The 16,352-nt window shown below is 43.5% G+C and overlaps 1 protein-coding gene across 6 annotated transcripts in view; it reads left to right on the top strand.

The window, feature by feature from the left end:
* The first annotated feature begins 4,912 nt into the window (after positions 1 to 4,912).
* Positions 4,913 to 16,352, top strand: part of Luc7l3 (LUC7 like 3 pre-mRNA splicing factor) — a 32,437-nt gene continuing 20,997 nt past the window's right edge. For 5 of the 6 annotated variants that reach the window (XR_003377126.1, XM_013347557.2, XM_013347559.2 and 2 more), the window contains exon 1: positions 4,913 to 5,171. Coding sequence is in view for 5 of the 6 variants with exons in the window: in XM_013347557.2 (XP_013203011.1) it covers positions 5,073 to 5,171 (99 nt within the window). In the remaining variant the exon portion in view is untranslated. The remainder of the gene's footprint in view (positions 5,172 to 16,352) is intronic. The other variant, XM_005350551.3, reaches the window with a different exon arrangement.

Below are 16,352 nucleotides of genomic sequence, written 5' to 3'. Positions count from 1 at the left end.
GAGGGTAGAGCTATGGTGTGTTCATAATCAGCAGTGTGCAGTACTCCTTGCCTAAACAAGCTAATGAGGCTAAGAGCCCCGGTTGGCACTGTTCTACTACCCTGTGGGAGAAGCAGGAAATATTGTTTTGCTGAGCCCAGGTGCCTTGGAGGATCTCTGATGTGGCGCTGGCTAGAACTTTGCAGATGGACTGAGATTAAGGAAAGTGCCCTGGGGAAGCAGAAAGGAGGGCCTGAACAAAGAGGAGGTGAAATAGGAAGGGATAAATTTAGGTATAGTCTTTACTTCCAATTCTTGGAGCTGCCAAGGGCTCCCAGCATGCATTTGTCTTGTTACTGTTTAAGAAAAAGCAATGTCTGTTTATTATGATACAGTAATTCACAGAATACACACTGCACACCAGGAGTGATGAACATCAACTGACTAAACACTTAAATTGACCCCAGTGGCAAATTGGAACTCTGCTTGAGCTTATACTTTTGTTTATTTCCCCAATTTAAAATTTAATTCTTAGATCCAGCGTGGTGCTCCATCTGAGGCTCATGGCAATGGCATTGGAACTCTGTCTTTTAACACAATCTGAGTGACATGGAAAGAAAGAGTAGTCTTTAAAAAAAAGGTAGGGTCATTTAAAAAGATAGTAGTAACTGGTGGTATAGTGTAGGGGTAACGTAGTGACCCAAACAAGGCTTCCATCCTGAGAACTGGAAAAAAGCAAACGAATCAACAGCAGTGGCAGCAACAAGGATTAGGTGGTGATTGCCCTCCAAAAGTTATGTGTTTCAAAGACAAGAGTTTTTAAATTTTCTTTCCTTAAAAGGATTATATCAGGAGAATTAAAAAAAAAAAGATGGGGGGCTGGAGAGATAACTCAGCAGTTAAGAGCACTTACTGCCCTTGAAGAGACTCAGGATTTAATTCCCAGCACCAACATGGTGACTCACAACCATCTATAATTCCAATTCCAGGGAATGAGATGCCCTCTTCTGGCTTCTGCAGGTCTAAGCATGCACATACGTATGCACAGACATACATGCTGGCAAAATACACATACACATAAAATAAAGCAAAACAAATAAAAGAAAGAAAGAAAGAAAGAAAGAAAGAAAGAAAGGAAGGAAGGAAGGAAGGAAGAAAAAAGGCAACTGAGTGTGAGCCAGGAGAACAGCTCCACAGACTTCTCTCTAGGTTCCTGCCCTGCTTGGCTTCTTCCTGCCCTGGTTTCCCTTTATGATAGTCTGTAAACTGAAAGGTGAAATAAACCCTCTTCCCTAAGTTGCTTTTGGTCCTGGTATTTATTACAGCATAAAAAGCAAACTATGACAGCGTCCAAACCCAGGTCCTCACGCATTCTTGGCAGGCACCTTCCTGACTTAGCCATCTCCTGAGCCCGGAATGCACTATTTATTTATTTATTTATTTATTTATTTATTTATTTTATTTTTTTGGTTTTTTGAGACAGGGTTTCTCTGTGGCTTTGGAGCCTGTCCTGGAACTAGCTCTGTAGACCAGGCTGGTCTCGAACTCACAGAGATCCGCCTGCCTCTGCCTCCCGAGTGCTGGGATTAAAGGCATGCGCCACCATCGCCCGGCTCGGAATGCACTTTTTAATCAAGTGACTTGAACTGTCCAAGGATCTCTATTTGTTTTTGTTTGTATTTATCTCTTTTGGTGCTGAGGATCAAACCCAGGGCTTCACAGTGCCAGGGTAGCTTCATCTGCCATGAAGCTATACTTCTGGCCCAGGAAGCTCTTTCTCTGTTTTGTTTTGTTCTGTTTCTGTTTCTTTTTTCTAACTTTCCTGTAAGTGGAGTGGCTCAGTCTAGGGGGTGGGTATGGATGCTAAATGCAGAAAGGAGATCTGGCCTGGAAGTTGGGGTTTGGCACTCATCAGCAAAAAGTGTTAGCTGAAGTTATAGGAACAGAAGAGATAACCCCAAGAGAGTTGGTGAGTACCAAGAGAAGACAGCCAGACAGAACTCTGAAGAACACTCCACATTCTAATGGTGGAAAGGAGAGACAATCTCTAAGGAGCTTGAGTGTGAATAACTGGAATCCCGTGGGAGGAAAAGCAGATGGGTGGGTGGAGCAGTGCTGAGTGATTCACAGGCAATAGAATGGGTAAAAACGGACCAAAAGGTGTGAGTCTAACCTTAGCTTGTCTGTGACCTTGGAAAATTCCAGTGGGACCGCAACCTGGTCTGCCCAGGTTGGCTTTGAACAACGGAGCCAAGGATGACCTTGAATTTCTGGTTCTCCTGCCTCAGCTTCCCAAGTGCTCTATTTTAGCCTTTTTGGAGTTTGCTTCTCTCTAATTTTTCAACCCATCCTAGTCCAGCTCCCATTTATGAGACTCAAAGAATGTTTTTTTTTTAAATATTTATTTATTATGTATTCAATATTCTGTCTGTGTGTATGCCTGCAGGCCAGAAGAGGGCACCAGATCTCATTACAGATGGTTGTGAACCACCATGTGGTTGCTGGGAATTGAACTCAGGACCTTTGGAAGAGCAGGCAGTGTGCTCTTAACCTCTGAGCCATCTCTCCAGCCCCCTCAAAGAATGTTTTAAAAAGTTTCTCGCCTACTAGACTTTCAACAGTGTTCTTCAATGTTACCAATTTCATGTTTTCTAAACTATTTTTGTTTGTTTTGCTTGTTTGTTTGCTTTCCTTAACTGTAAACTTTTCAGATTTCTGGTTGGGGAAGGCGCCTGCCTGATATGCTAACACACCAGGAGGCTGAGGTAGGAGGATCAGTCTTGGGGTATCTTTTCCCCATTTTGCTTGGTTGGAGCTTTGTTATGTTCTTTAGTCAGTTCTACGGGGAGGGTTCTCTCCTATCCTTTGACAATAAAGAGGGTCACTCCCTCTTGCTAATATAGGAATTAAAAACCTGTTGGGTCTCATTTTTGGTATTTTTGATAGTGCTGTGTGAAAATGTCCCCGTTTTACCTCACCTGCCTAAGGCACTTTCTGATTGGTTTAATAAAGAGTTAAATAAATAATAGGTAGGCAGGAGTGAATAGTTAGGACTTCTGGGTAGAGACAGGAATTCAGGGGAAGAATCTGAGGTGGGGATTTGCCAGCTAGATTCAGAGGAAGTAGGGTACACAGTATGGAGAAGCAGAGTGTAGATTAATATAAATAGGTTAATATAAGTTTTAAAAGCTAGTTGGAAACAATCCTAAAGTAAGGCCACACTTACATAATTAATAAAAAGTCTCCGCATCATTTATTCAGGAGCTGGTGGTCCAAAGAAAGACTGCCTACAGGGCTCCTCTATCAATGGGCAGAGGGTATCAATTCACTTGATCTTCTCACTAGCAATGGTGAGGAGGACACATAAACCCTATTTTACAGTCGGGGAAACAAAGGCACAGAAAGAGGTTTGCTGAGAATCACAAACCTAGGCAGTCTGCCTGGCGATGGTGGTGCACGCCTTTAATCCCAGCACTCGGGAGGCAGAGGCAGGCGGATCTCTGTGAGTTCGAGACCAGCCTGGTCTACAGAGCTAGTTCCAGGACAGGCTCCAAAGCCACAGAGAAACCCTGTCTCAAAAAACAAAAAACAAAACAAAAAAACAAACAAACAAACCTAGGCAGTCTGGCCCCTTAACTATGGTAGAGTATTACTCCACTTCTTAACCTTAATTTTTTATTACATCCTATTTTATGTGCCAGCGTCGGTGTGTGGGGATGCACATGTGGAAGACAGGACAACTTTCAAGAGTCGATTCTCTCCTTTCACTGTGTAAGTCGAGTCCTGGGGCTGGAACTTCATTGTCAGGCTCATCAAGATTAGCCATTTCTCTGACCCCACCCCCATTTTTTTTTATTTTTATTTTTTTATTTTTTAGTCTTAAATTGTTTGAGACAAGGACTCACAGGGTAGCCCATGCTGACCTGGAACAAAAGTGCTGTCCATCCTACCAAGGTGGGGTTACAGGTTTGTTCTATTGCTCCCAACAGAATACAGTTTTGTTTGATTTTGGATTGCTGGGATTAAAGGCATGCATTACTATGCATGGCCAAATTGACCTTTTTTGTTGTTGTCTTGTTTTTTCAAGATAGGGTTTCTGTACACAGCCCTGGCAGCCCTGGAACTCGCTTTGTAGACCAGGCTGGCCCCAAACTCACAGAAATCCACCTGCCTTTGTTTGCTTCTCGAGTGCTGGGATGAAGGGCATGCGCTGTTACACACCCTTTCTTTTTTTTTAAAAAAAGAAAAAAGTGCATGATTCCTGAGGAATGGACTCAAGAGCCTGACCTCTGGCCTCCTTTTACGAGCATTTGAACACACAGCAACACTCGCACAACACACACAAAACGAAGGAAAATAAATTCCTGCATGGGAGGTATCAAGACATAATTCCCACACCGTATTTAGCCCATTCCTTGGTTTTCCACCGTAAAAAAAAAAAAAAATCAAAGAAATCCGGACAAAACCAGATAGAGGAGTCGGGGATTTAGTACAGCGGTAGAGCGTTTAAGTGTAAGGTCCACGGTTAGGTCCCCAGCTTCAATGACAAAGAAACACGGCCAGGTAAAGGGGGCATTAACTATAGCGACTAGGAAAATCGAGGATGAGCACGAACGCAGCTCGGTCATCTCGGTTCCCTCGCTGGAAGATGGCACCCTGGACACCACGTGGACAAAGAGACATCCTCTCCATTCCGGGGCACTGTCAAAGCCCCCAGAGCTAGCTTGCTTTTTCTCAAAGTGAAAGGGGCCGATAGCGCAGGCCGTTAGCGAGGCTAGGGCTCGGCGGGCGCAGACGCGGCGGGGCGGAGTCAGCGCCTGGCCCCCGCTTGCCCTCGGCCTGGCCCCGAGGTCCCGCCCCCTCGCCGGCGGAGTCGCGCCGCCTTCGCCGCCCGGGCCTAGGCGTGTCTCCGCGGGTGCACGGCATGCTGGGAAGGTGCCCGGGCGGCGGCCATTTTGTCTTATCGGCTCCTCTTTGGAAGAGGCTTTTCGGCTTGAGAGTGGGCCCAGGGGGGGGTTCTGGCGACCGAGTGGCTGGTTTTTTCCGTCGGTGGGTGCTAGGGCTGGTGGGAGTAGCCGCCCGGAGGAAGCACCATGATTTCGGCCGCGCAATTGTTGGATGAGTTAATGGGCCGGGACCGAAACCTCGCCCCGGATGAGAAGCGCAGCAACGTGCGGTGGGACCACGAGAGCGTAAGTCCCGTGGGCCTTGGGCCTGTGCCCAAGCGCCTGGGGGAGGGGAGGCGAGGGAGGTCGCGGGCCGGGCCAGGCTGGGTCTCGGCGCGATTTGGGGTACCGGTCGCGCCGCCTGGAGCACCTGACGGCTGCGGGAGGCGGGAGGGCGGCCCGGGAGGGAGGATTCCGCGCGAACCCCGGGGATAGGGCGATTTGTTGTTCTGGGGAGGAAGTCCGGGATTGCGCTCGGCGGGGCCGAAAGGAGCACCTCGGTGAGGCCGGGAAACGCGGGAAAAAGAAAGGAGGGGCCCATTTTTATTACACCGGAGCTCCGGGCTTTTTACCGCATGCAAAAGAAGGGCAAATCCTTCCGTTATTTGGGTGCAGCCATCGTGTTTAGTCTGATTTCTGACCACTATTAGTGGGAGAAATTGTGGCAGTGTCTCGTTTAGGGGTTGTTCCATTTCGACACTTCTTTGGGAAAGTAGACATTTGATACAGGTCATAACTTGATACAGTTTATCGTAAACAGTGTTTGTATTTAGCAATACTGCTAGATGGCAGTTGTGTTTAAGTCTCTCAGGTAGGCGCGTGTCAAGGTTTTTTTTTACTTTGACATAAACTCATTGGAGCCTTTTACCTACTTGGGCTTCACTAGAACTCCAGCTTCGCAAGTGAGAGCTGGAGAAACTCGCTCAAGGTCTTTTGGTATTCGGCAAAAGCGACGTCTGGTTTTTATAGCTCCCTTCAGCTTGCACGGTTCTGTGCAGCTGGCTCCTCGGAAATATTATATTGTATTTTAAGTATTTTTTATCTAGCTTTGAACGTGGAGCACACTGTTTGAAATCTTAACCGGAGAATAGACGGACTTTGTTTTCCTTTGTAGTTACAATCAAAACAGTAAGGAAATCACTTGCTATTAAAAATAGGAAGAAAGGGTTCAACAAAGGCTTTTTTGAGACATTGTTTCACTTTGTAGGTCAGGTTGTTCTCGAACTTGAAATCCTTGCTTAGCTTCCAGAGTACTGGGATTACAGGTGTCTCCACGCTTGGCTAACATAGATAGGCCTTTCAGGAAAGGGAATTATGCATTGTTTTCAAACGCAGGGTTTGAGTAATGTAAAAATTTCTCCTTTGCAATGGAGAAAAATGAAGTGGGGGTACATGATTATTTTTATTTATTTTTATTTATTTTTTATTTTTTTGGTTTTTCGAGACAGGGTTTCTCTGTGGTTTTGGAGCCTGCCCTGGAACTAGCTCTTAGACCGGGCTGGTCTCGAACTCAGAGATCCGCCTGCCTCTGCCTTCCAGGTGCTGGGATTAAAGGCGTGCACCACCACCGCCCGGCTCATGATTATTATTTTTTGTTGTTGTTTTTTGTTTTTTTTTTTCGAGACAGGGTTTCTCTGTGGCTTTGGAGCCTGTCCTGGAACTAGCTCTTGTAGACCAGGCTGGTCTCGAACTCACAGAGATCCGCCTGCCTCTGCCTCCCGAGTGCTGGGATTAAAGGCGTGCGCCACCACCGCCCGGCATTCATGATTATTTTTAAAAAGTGTTTGACTAAGGTTGTATGGAGGTGGTACCTGACTCCAGAGTAGTATAAAAGTATTCTTAGGTATAATTTATGGTGTTGGCTGTTAATCATATCAACCCATGTATTTGTGATTGATTTCAACATCTGTGGATTTTTAAATGTTTATTGTCTCCATCATTTGTCACAGTATTAGTCTAGACTCTTGGTTATGTCTTGACCCTGTTGGCTTTTCTTGGCCTCTGTCACAGTGAATTTCTCTTTCTGTCTCCCCACCGCACTTAACTCTTTTTTTGTTTGTTTGTTTTGTTTTTGGAAACAGGGTTTCTCTGGCTTTGGAGTCTGTCCTGGAACTAGGTCTCATATTCCAGGCTGGCCTGGAACTCACAGACCCCCACTTGTCTCTGCCTCTGGGATTAAAGGCTTGCGCCACCACTGCTGGGCTCACTTAACTCTTCCATCTAAGCTTTTTTGTTTTGTCTTGTTTGTTCCAGACAAGATTTTTTTCACTGTAGGCCTGGCTGTTATGGAACTTGCTCCATAGACCAGGTTGCCCTCTCAAAGATCTCCCTGCCTCTGCCTCCCAAGTGCTGGGATTTAAGGCTTATGCCATCACTGCCCGGCTCAGTGTAAGCTTTTGAAAAAGTTAGGAAACATCAGCTGGGCTTGGTGGCACACACATCTTTTATCCCAGTACTGGGGAGGCAGAGGAAAGTGGATCTTGGTGTATTCAAGGCTAGCCAGAAACTCTCAAAAATAAACAGCAACCAAGGCTAGAAAAATTATGGTTTTTTTTTCCCCCTGAAGAACAAATAGGACTTTTGTGGTCCGGATTAAAGTGAAAAGTAATTTCTTTCTTTACATCTCAGTTTTGAGCACGTTGTGAAGAATAGCACATGGTAATTTAAGTGGGTAAGTTTATGATTTCGCAGTGGTGAAAGTAATGAGGTTTTGATGTCATCTCAGCCATAGATGTGCTTTCCCTTTGGTTTTAATGCTTTTTATTGATAGAACATTTAGTGATTGTCATCAAAGTATTCCATGCCTTTAATGTCGAAGTTGCATTGTATTCTGATTTCAAACTCCTGTCTTCAGAGTTAGGGGGTGGTGCTGGTGGTCCTCACGAGGAAAAGCCTGCCTGCCTGCCTGCCTTCTCTTCTGTTTTTCTTCTTGTTGTTTTTCGAAACAGGATTTCTTTGTGTATCTTTGGCTATCCTGGAACTCACTATGTATACCAGGCTAGCCTCAAACGCAGAGATCTCCCTGCCTCTGCTTCCCAAGTGCTGGGGTTTAAGGTCTTTGTCACCACTGCCTGCCTGTGACTTTTCTAAATAGTGCGGATAGTGTAGAGTGTAGTAAACATGGGGAAGGAAGCTCTTGGTGTTACTTGTGTGCTAGATGCTGTGCTTTCGATTGCTAATAGAAACTCCAAAGGGATGGACAAACTCAGCATCTGAATGTAAAGGGTTCACTATCATATCACTACTGCCTAACATTGCAACATAGATTTGCATTCTTACTCCATTTGGAAACTTTTCTTCTTAAAGTTTTTTATTGTATTTGGTGGGTGTGGGTAGATGGGGGGGTTTGGATATAGGGCCTCTGGCTTTGTGGCAAAGAGATAGCCGTCTCTCTGACTCGTAGTTGAAAATTTCTTCTTTGCAGTACTTGGATTACATGGAGAAAAGCCACATAACTGGGCAAACCATTTTGTTTTTACTTTTTTGGAATAAGGATGAGAAAATGCCAAAAAAAGAAGACGTGGAAATGGAAATCAAGCCTGATGTAGTTAGTGCGTGCCTATAATTTTAGCACCCTGGTGGCAAGAGTAAATCAGAGTTCCTGGCTATCTTAGGTTAACCCTGTCTCAAACAAAGCAAAGGGGAAAAAAGATTAAATTCCAATTATTTTATACACACACACATATTTAGCAGTCAGAATAGAAATTTGGATGGCGGTATTTGTGTGTGTGTTTAATCTCAGCACTCTTTGATTCCAGACCAATCTGGTCTATATAGAAAGGTCCGGGCTACCCAGAGCTACATAGTGAGGCCCTGTCTTTTTTTAACATTTATTTTTAATATATATGTTTTGCCTGCATGTATATGTGCCTCAGAACTTCTGGAACTGGAATTAGAGTCAGTTGTGCTCTGCCTCCTGGTTGCTGGGAATTGAACCCTAGCCCTCAGGAAGAACAGGCAGTGTTCTTAACTACTGAACCATGGGGGGCAGGGGGCCGGGGGAAACTTCACCTTAGTGTTAATAGTTCTAAGATAGGTTTTCTAAAAATGTATTTGTATTTATACACATCCCATACACATTTATCTTGTGTGCTATATGAGTGCCTGAATATGTGTGTCTGCCATGTGAATGCCAGAAGAGGGAATAGGACCCCACTGGAATTGGAGCGTGGATGGTTGTGAGCCACTATGTAAGTGCTAAGAACCAAACAGCAAGTTCTCGTTCTCTCTCTCTCTCTGTTTTGTGGGGGTGGGGGCTTGGTTTTTCGAGACAATTTCTCTAGTAACAGCCCTAGTTGTCCTGGAACTCTGTTTCAGGCTGTCCTCAAATTTACAGAGATCCAACTGCCTCTGCCTCCCGAGGGCTGAGATTAAAGGCGTGTGCACAAGTACTCTTAATTACTTTAGTTGTAAGATAGCCTTATTTGACTGACCGGGTAATTTATTTTAATTGCATATTTCTGTATCCCTCCAGCCTAGCACAGTGATTTTAAAAATCTTCTTATATTTATTGGGGGTGGGGGTGGGTGAGTGTGTCAGAGGACAATTTAAGAATGTTCTCTCCACCTGTGGGTTTCAGGGGTTTGATCATTAGATTTGGCAGCAAGTACCTTTTACAAGATGAACCATCTAGCTTGCTTCTGTTTTTTTTTTTAATTGGGGGAGGGAACTTTGCTAGAATATGATACTTAGCTGATGACCTTGAATGTGTGCTCCTCTTGCCTCTACTTTCAAGTGCTAGGAAAGTACATTGTTAAAGTTAATTTCATCTGTACGTTTAAAAGTGTTGCTTTATAAAACATTTTTTTAAGAGACTAGGTTCTGTGTAACAGAAACCTTAAACTCGTGATATTCAAGCCTCTACCTCCCCAGTGCTGGGTTTATAAGCATGTCAAAAATATCCTTGGGTACAGTTATTTTACTTTGTGTGTGTGTGTGTGTGTATGTATGTGTGTGTATGCACTCATATGCACACTGCTAGAGTGAGCACTTTTTTTTTGTTGTTTTTCGAGACAGGGTTTCTCTGTGGTTTTGGAGCCTGTCCTGGAACTAGCTCTTGTAGACCAGGCTGGTCTCGAACTCACAGAGATCCGCCTGTTTCTCCCCCGGCCGAGTGAGCACTTTTGTGAAGGTCAGAGGATAGGCAACCTGTTTGATTTGGTTTCTGTCCTTCTTTGTGGGCTCCAGAGGTTGATCTTGGGTCTTTAGGCTTAGTTGCAAACACCTTTATTGTTTGAGTTGTCTTGTGTTTGCTTTCGTCGGGGTGGGGAGTGGCAAAAAAAAAAAACACAAGCCCTACCCTTGTTGAGTCTTGCTTAGTGTAGTAGCGTTAGTGCTTTTCAGGCTCTTTGAGAGTAGTTTTCACCCAACAGCAACTCTTTCAAGGATTCATTAACATGTGCTGTGTTTGTGCTTTACATATTTACAGCCACTGGTGGTTTTGCATTAAGCAGTTTGTCCTGCTTTTGGTTGTTGTTAACACCTTAGTAATGAGGAAAGCATGCGTTTGTAACTGCCTGGGGTAAGTACCTTAGGATCCAAGTGGAAGATTTTAGTGTTACCAGAGCAGAGAAGCCCTTAGAAGCTGTATATAGAAGATTACAAAGTCTAATTTGGAGCTTTTAGTGTTTGTTAATGTGATAAGAATTGTGTAGTTCAAATTGAAGGCTTACATTCAGAACCTCCTTCCAAAAGTGAATTTAACTGTGGATGGTGTAACTGACTTTTACAATGTCTGCAATTAAATGTGGTTGTTTTGTTTGCAGGGAAAGGGTCTTTTTTTTTAAAATAATTTATTTAACTTTATTTTATGTGCATTGGTGTAAAGGTGTCAGCTTCCAGGGAGCTGAAGCTACAAGCAGTTGTGAGCTGCCATGTGGGTGCTGGGAATTGAACCTGGGTCCTCTGGAAGAGCAGCCAGTGCTCTTAACCATTGAACCATCTCTCCAGCCCGGGAAAGGGTCTTCATATTTTTCAAGGATGGTCTTGAGTGATCCTCTTGCCTCTAGGAGTGTACTGAAGTTGCTTTTGTCATGTACCTTAATTCAAGCATTACGTGTTTGCTAAAGGTTACTATGAGGAGAATTGAACTAAATGTACTTCTAAAACTTTTTGGATGTTAGCAGATACGGTCACTGACAGTATCAAACAACTTTAAAAAAAAAGATTGTATGTTTGCCACACTGTGTACAGGTATCGGAGACCAGAAGAGGGCTTTGACTCCTCAGGAGCTGGAATTACCTGCCATTGTAAGCTTCCTAGGCAGGGCGGTGGTGGCCCACACCTGTAATCCCAGCACTCGGGAGGCAGAGGCAGGCGGATCTCTGTGAGTTCGAGACCAGCTTGGTCTACAAAAAGGGAGTTCCAGGACAGGCTTCAAAACCACAGAGAAACCCTGTCTCGAAAAAACCAAAAAAAAAAAAAAAAGAAAGAAAATAAAAAGTAAGCTTCCTAACATGGGTGCTGGGAACCAAACTTGGATCTTTCAGAAAAGCAGGAAGTACTCTTAACTGCTGAGCTATTTCTTCTTCCCCAAACTTAATACTTAAAATGTCTGTCCATGTTCTTGCTTGGGGAAAAAAAATCCCCCAGTGTCTGAGGTGGGGAAGAGGTTCAGTTTGGGAGGGAAAATTAAAGGTATAAAATTAGTGTCTACAGCCGGGCGGTGGTGGCGCACGCCTTTAATCCCAGCACTTGGGAGGCAGAGGCAGGCGGATCTCTGTGAGTTCGAGACCAGCCTGGTCTTACAGAGCTAGTGCCAGGACAGGCTCCAAAGCCACAGAGAAACCCTGTCTCGAAAAACCAAAAAAAAAAAAAAAATTAGTGTCTACAGGGGATGGGTCTCAGATGGATCAGCACTGCCAAACCTAACAGCCTGAGTTCAGTCACTAGGACCCATATTTGGAAGAGAGAACCAACTCTCACAAGCTGCTTTGTAACTTCCAGATGCATGCTATAGCATATGCACAACCACATACATACAAAAATAAACAAGCAAACACTTTTTAAAATTAGTGTAGTCCGTGATACCATACTATTAAATATTAAATGCCTGCAGGCGGCTCAGCAGGTTGAATAGTGTTCTTTCCCAGACTCAGTCTAAACCCCTTCTGGGCAACTCGGCTGGTTTTTGCTTCTTTCTGGCTGTTGGTCTGACCTCAGAGGCTTCTTTGTTGCTTGTCTTATCTGAGAGTTTGCAGCTCATCTCTACTAGTCTGAAAGGTACTATATGAACTTTTATTTTGGGTTTTGGGGAGGTGTCCTCTGAATCTGTTCGGTTTCAGAGACTTCCTGAAGCTATTTTGAGTTGTTTACTTCTGCTTAAAAGAGCTTCCCTGCTGGGTGGAATAGTTCAGATATCCCCCCCCCATTGTTTGAGGTGGTTCTATAATACCTGTCTTAAATTTATCTTGTATCTCTAAAATACAAAGATGTAATGGAGATCCCTGAACAGTTGGGGGCTTCCTCCCGGACCTGGGATTAGGTATGAAGCACACACAAACACCTTATTTCACAGAGAAATCCTTTATTAAGCAGGGAACAAAAGTTAAAGTGACTGCTTTCTGACTCAGTCAGAAAACAGCAGCAAATGATTGCAGGTGTAATTTTTAAGATGAGGAAAACTACGCTCACATTCCCAGAAAATGGACTATGGATATTTTCTTTTGTTTAGAATGTTGGTTACAAGTTGTTATAGATAATGGTCAGAAAGAAAGCTAAACAAGGGAGATTGGATTCAGAGTTCTTGTTTTTGTTTTTTGTTTTTAAAGGGGGGGTGCTGTGGGGCAATAATCTTTTATCCTGTCACTTGTATTTTAATAAAATGCTGATTGGCCAATAGCCAGGCAGGAAGTAGAGGTAGGGCAACGAGAATGCTGGGAAGTGGGAAGCGCAGTCCGCAGTTGTGACCCAGCCTCAGAGGAAGCAAGATGTGATTGCCTCGCTGAAAAAGGTACCAAGCCATGTGTCCAACTCAGACAGGAATTACAGGCTAATGTAAGTTATAAAAATTAGTTAATAAGAAGCCTGAGTTACTGGGCCAGTTTATGACTAATGTAAAAAAAAATGAGGAAAAGAGGAGGTCAGTGTCAGAATGGACTAGGATGCAGTGGTAAAGGACACATGGGATGAGAGAAAGGGGGCAGGGGTATTTTTCCAGAGAGACAAAGGACTGCCTCTGGATAGAGAGAAGACAGATATGACAAATACAAATGGTGGTTTATAAAGATAAAATGAGAAGCCCTGTGTTAGGGTGAAATGTTTAATTTTAATTGGGCATATTAATTAGGTGAACCAAAGGGGGCTTCTGATTGCTGGACTTCAGAACTTCAATAACTGGTCCTTGGTAGTCAGCCTCAGGAGGGAGAAACAGCTAATAACGAAATAGACCTTGGTGGCTAGCTTTAGGAATGTCATCTAACGGTTTTTAGTAAGGCAGAGGGAATGGAGAGAAGGGGAAGGCCTGCCAGAGCCACATGTTCAAGTGAACTAGTCCTGATGTGGGGTGCCCTTCTCTATGTTATGAATACGTCTTACCATTGGTTAATAAAGATACAGGGATATTAACTTGTGATGAGTATTTATATTTTTCACTGATTAATATTAAATGCCAAAGACTAATATCTTAAATTTAGAGTGATTGGCACAATTATATCCCAAAGAAAGATAACCATATGCAATTAGGCACCACAGTGCCTCTGTTACCCCAGTGATGGGCAGCCAGAGACAGGTGGATCCATGGGCCTACTGTAGAGCAGCCAGACTACCCAATCAGCAAGGTCTAAGTTCAGCAAAGGACACTGGACACTGTCCCCAAAACAAGTGGAGAACAGCTGCAGGAGCCAGCTGATGTTGTTAGCTTTTACACTTACAAATAAATGTAGTGAGGAGAAAGGGAGGAAGGCACTCAAGACCACTTCTGGCATTGTCATGCGTTTGCACGCAACCACAAATATGCACATGTATACAGCATACAAAACAATAAAAGGTATTATGTGGATTTGTTGTATTATTGGCATTAATAACATTATTTGAAACACCCAAGTATGTACTACCAGTTATTCAGTATTGTAAGCTTGATTTTTAAAATCTGCAATTCCTGGGGAGAATCAGAAGTAGTTTAGGGTCTGAAGGCATTGCTCAGTGGTTAGAATTTATCAGTCTGGGTTTTATCCATCATTTGAATTTTCAAAAATTACGATTAAAGAAATTGTATTTTGTGTTTATGTGTGTGTTGGTCTGAAGACAACTGATGGAAGTTTGCTTTCATTCCATCCTATGGGTTATGGGAATTAAACTCGGGTCTTCAGTCTTGGTAGCAAGCACCTTTACTCACTGAGCTAGCTGTCTTGCCAGCCCTAGATTGATCTTTTTGGATAGGCCTCAGACTCCCAGTGATCCTGCCTTAACCTCCCCTGTGCTTGATTACAGGCACATGCTACCGTGACTTTCTGTTATTGTAGTTTTGTAAGGCGAGATCACTATAGGTCTCTGGTCTTGAACTCAGCTTCTGTCTTGCTTTCCTAGTGCTATAATTACAGAAATGTGCTACTATATCCAACTGAGAGGTTCAGAAATAATTTGAGGAAATATTAAATTAAATGAGAAAATATTAAATTAAGGCGTGGGAACTGAGAGATGGCTTAGCACTTAAGAACACCTTTTGCTCTTTCAGAGTCTCTGGATTCTGTTCCCAGTACCCTCGTGGTGGCTCACAACAATCCGTAATTCCAGTTCTAAGGGATCCTCTTCTGACCAGTGAACACCAAGCATGCATGTGGTATACATACATACATACATGCAGACAAAACACTCATATCCATAGAAATAAATCTTAAAAGTAATTTTCTAAAGTCTAGCACATAGTCTTTGTTAAATATAGGCAACCTATAAGAATATTGTCTAGGGGGCCTGGAGAGATGGCTCAGCACTTAAGAGCCCCACTGTTCTTCCAGACACCCTGAATTCATTTCCAGGCATCCACTTGGTGGCTCAAAACCATCTGTAATGGGATCTGGTGCCCTCTTCTAACCTGCTGGCATTTATACAGGCAGAACACTGTCTATACAATAAATAAATACTTTTTTAAAAAATAAGTATTGTTTGAGGCCAGCTGGGCATTGTGGCTCATATATAAAATACATATAATTGACATGCAGGTGCTAAGACAGAATTACTATCAATTCAGAGCCACATGTACTATATAATGAGTTCCAGACTGCCCTGGGCTACGGAGTAAGACTTTGTCTCAAAAAGAAGGTGGTGTGGAGCTTAAGTTGAAGAGAATGATCCTAAAAGTCAAATATTGGTGTTTCTAAGAAAAGTGGTGCAGAGTAAGACAGGTTGGAACTAGCACCCTCAGAACCACACATGTGCACACACAAACATATTAAGTTATATCAGGTTAATGTTGTAAAACAATCTGTTTAGACTTGATACATGAAGCTCAGATTTTCACTATATGTGTATTTATGATCAAGGTGGCACATGCCATTATGTGTGAGGTCAGTCACCACTTCTACCATGTGGGTCCTTGGAATGAGCTCAGGTTGTCAGGCTCAGCACCAGCTGTTTTTACAACATGAGCCAACTCTCCATCCTCTTTAAATTTTATTATTATAATTATGTGTGTGAGTGCATCGTGTGTGTGTGTGTGTGTGTCTGTCTGTCTGTCTGTCTGTCTGTCTGTCTGTCTGTCATGGTGAGCCATGTGGAGGCCAGAGGACAATTTTGTAGAATTCATTCTCTTTCTTTTACATGGGTTCTGTATATTGCCAGGCAGGTTAACTAAACAGTCTCAGTGACCACTTTTTGTTGTTGTTGCTGCTGCTGCTGGTGTGTGGGTGGGTGTGTGGTTTTGTTGTTTTTTTTCTTGAAATAACATCTCACTATGTAACCTTGATTGGCCTGAAACTATAGAGACCAGACTACAGAAATCCACCTACCTTTCTTTGCTTCCTAAGTTCTGGGACTAAAGACATATACCACCGTAACACTAGGCCTTTGCCAATCTCTCTTTTTTGATTTTGGTTTTTCATGTAACAATCCTGGAACTCACTCTATAGACCAGGCTGTCCTCTAACTCAGACATCTGTCTGCCTCTGCCAGGATTAAAGGCTTGTGCCACCACTGCCCAGTTGCCCATCTCCTCTTGAACATTAGTTTTTTGAGACTTGTTTCCCATGCTAGCCTCAAACTTGTCACTCTCTTATATTAGCCTTCAGAGAGCTAGGATTACAACTGTGTACTTAACCTTACTTGACTTGGACCGTTGGGTGGTTTGTTCTGTCCTTCTATCATGTTCCCCTCCCTTTAGAGGAACTTGAACCTCAGAGCTTTGTAGTCACCACTAAGCTGTGTCCTTGGCCCGCCCTTCCTTCCTTCCTTCCTTCCTTCCTTCCTTCCTTCCTTCCTTCCTTCCTTCCTTCC

The sequence above is a fragment of the Microtus ochrogaster genome, chromosome 7 (genome assembly GCF_000317375.1).
Source record: "Microtus ochrogaster isolate Prairie Vole_2 chromosome 7, MicOch1.0, whole genome shotgun sequence".
Taxonomy (NCBI): Eukaryota; Metazoa; Chordata; class Mammalia; order Rodentia; family Cricetidae; genus Microtus; species Microtus ochrogaster.
Note: the sequence above shows the minus strand (reverse complement) of the source record. Positions and strands in the feature narration are given on the sequence as shown.